The sequence below is a fragment of the Hipposideros armiger genome, unplaced genomic scaffold (genome assembly GCF_001890085.2).
Source record: "Hipposideros armiger isolate ML-2016 unplaced genomic scaffold, ASM189008v1 scaffold_571, whole genome shotgun sequence".
Taxonomy (NCBI): Eukaryota; Metazoa; Chordata; class Mammalia; order Chiroptera; family Hipposideridae; genus Hipposideros; species Hipposideros armiger.
The window spans coordinates 1177601-1179385 of NW_017731921.1; the positions used below are offsets into that span (position 1 = coordinate 1177601).

The 1785-nt window shown below is 38.8% G+C and overlaps 1 protein-coding gene across 1 annotated transcript in view; it reads left to right on the forward strand.

The window, feature by feature from the left end:
• The window catches only part of NT5DC1 (5'-nucleotidase domain containing 1), a 133848-nt gene that overhangs the window by 103059 nt on the left and 29004 nt on the right, over positions 1–1785 (forward strand). Inside the window, exon 7 of the mRNA XM_019623966.1 lies at positions 416–590. Coding sequence (XP_019479511.1) covers positions 416–590 — 175 coding nt within the window. The remainder of the gene's footprint in view (positions 1–415; positions 591–1785) is intronic.

The window sequence follows — 1785 nt, forward strand, 5'->3', positions numbered from 1 at the left end:
CAGCTCCCTTCTTGCTGCTTCATGCCAAAGACGTGTTCGTAGGGCATTCTCTGCATATTTATTTGTTTGTTATTTGTATTCAGCAAATATGTATTGAATGATTGAAAGAATATTTATCAGTCAATTGATGCAGTAAGGTTTTCTCTGATTTGAGAATGATGATTATATTGTGTTTGTTATGTTATACAGTTTATCCGTTCTTGTCAACTAGACAACAAATATTCTCAACTGAAATTTTCAGTCATCATTATGTTTTTTTAAGTAAAGGATAAGATGCGTTTTTAATAAGCAGTACTAACTGCTAGATTGTTTTTATCTGTGGTTTTGAGAGAGGTTAACTTGTTTGAGAATGCAGAGTCAGAAAAGGAAAAAAAATGAAACAAGAAAAATCTCCTTGATATTTTTTATTTTTCAGAAAACTGTGGAATATATTTTCCAGAAATAAAGAGAGATCCAGGCAGGTATTTACACAGTTGTCCCGAATCTGTAAAAAAGTGGCTTTGGCAGCTAAAGAATGCTGGGAAAGTTCTTGTGTTAATCACCAGTTCTCACAGTGATTACTGTAGACTGCTCTGCAAACATATCCTTGGGTAAGTGATGAGACATTCCGTTTTCTTGACTTTATGAAATACTGATAGCAGATTAGACAGGTGGTTTTTGGAAGTACCCCACCATGACCTTGTCATTATGTTCAACAATGCTGAGTAACAGTTGTTTCTCAGCATCTGGTGACAGCAACACACTCCAAGTACATTTTAGCGAAGCAGTGTTACTGGGGTTCAGTACGCTCATGGCACGCTGGTGGTCTGGGCTGTAGATTTCCTGAAGAGTGGATGGAACACATGCTTCAGGCCATCTTCCATGAATTTGGTTTCTCGGGGTGTATATTGAGGGAGACAGAGTTGCAGATGATACTCCCTGACAGGTAACTGGGGTACAGCCTCTCTGTAGCCTTTTTGTTGTGGAGCCATGTACTTCACCATTTAGCCCAGCCAGGGATGGGATTGACATCCATGAAAATTGAAACAAGTGTAAATGCACAGACTCGAATATAAGACAGACATGGTTCAAGCCCCGCCTTGCAACTTACTGTGTGACCTGGGGCAGGTTCTATGACCTCACTAAGCCTCAATTTCTTCACCTTAAAAATGGGTCAGTAATACCTTACAGGTAGGAATGGAAGTTTAAATAGCATAATACAGGTAAAGTATTAGGCAGAGTAGTTGGTAAGTTTCAGTAAATGTTAATACTTATTTATGTCATTCTTCTGGGCAATATCAGGGAATAGCCATGGTCAGAGCAAGATTCTAAAGTGGGCTATTAGCTCTCCTTAATGTCTCCTCAGATTTCAGCAGATACTTAATTGCCATGAGTATGAAGCAAGTTTTAGCTTCAAAACTAACCTCTGGCTGACCTCCGTAGGCTCTGGTTTCATGTTCCCTAGTGCATGTGGGTTTAGATTGGCCTGTGGCATACTTACAGCCTCTGAGTGGATGTCCTGCTTTCTGAATAATGCATAGGCATGGGATCCTCAAAGTGAATTAAAGCTGAAATCCTGGATGCCTTAGAAGTGCCTCTTCTAGAAACCTTTGGTCTCCTGATAGTGGAACCATGCTTCGGAATAAACACTCTGGAGTCATAATCTCTTTTCCATTAGCATAAATAACAAGTTTTTTTCTTCCTATCTTCATTTCTCTTTAGTACAGTTTTGATTTGTAAAAGTGTTTGGGACTGTTAGGTAAATACAGAGGGTGCCAAAAAAATGTATATACATTTTAATAAAGG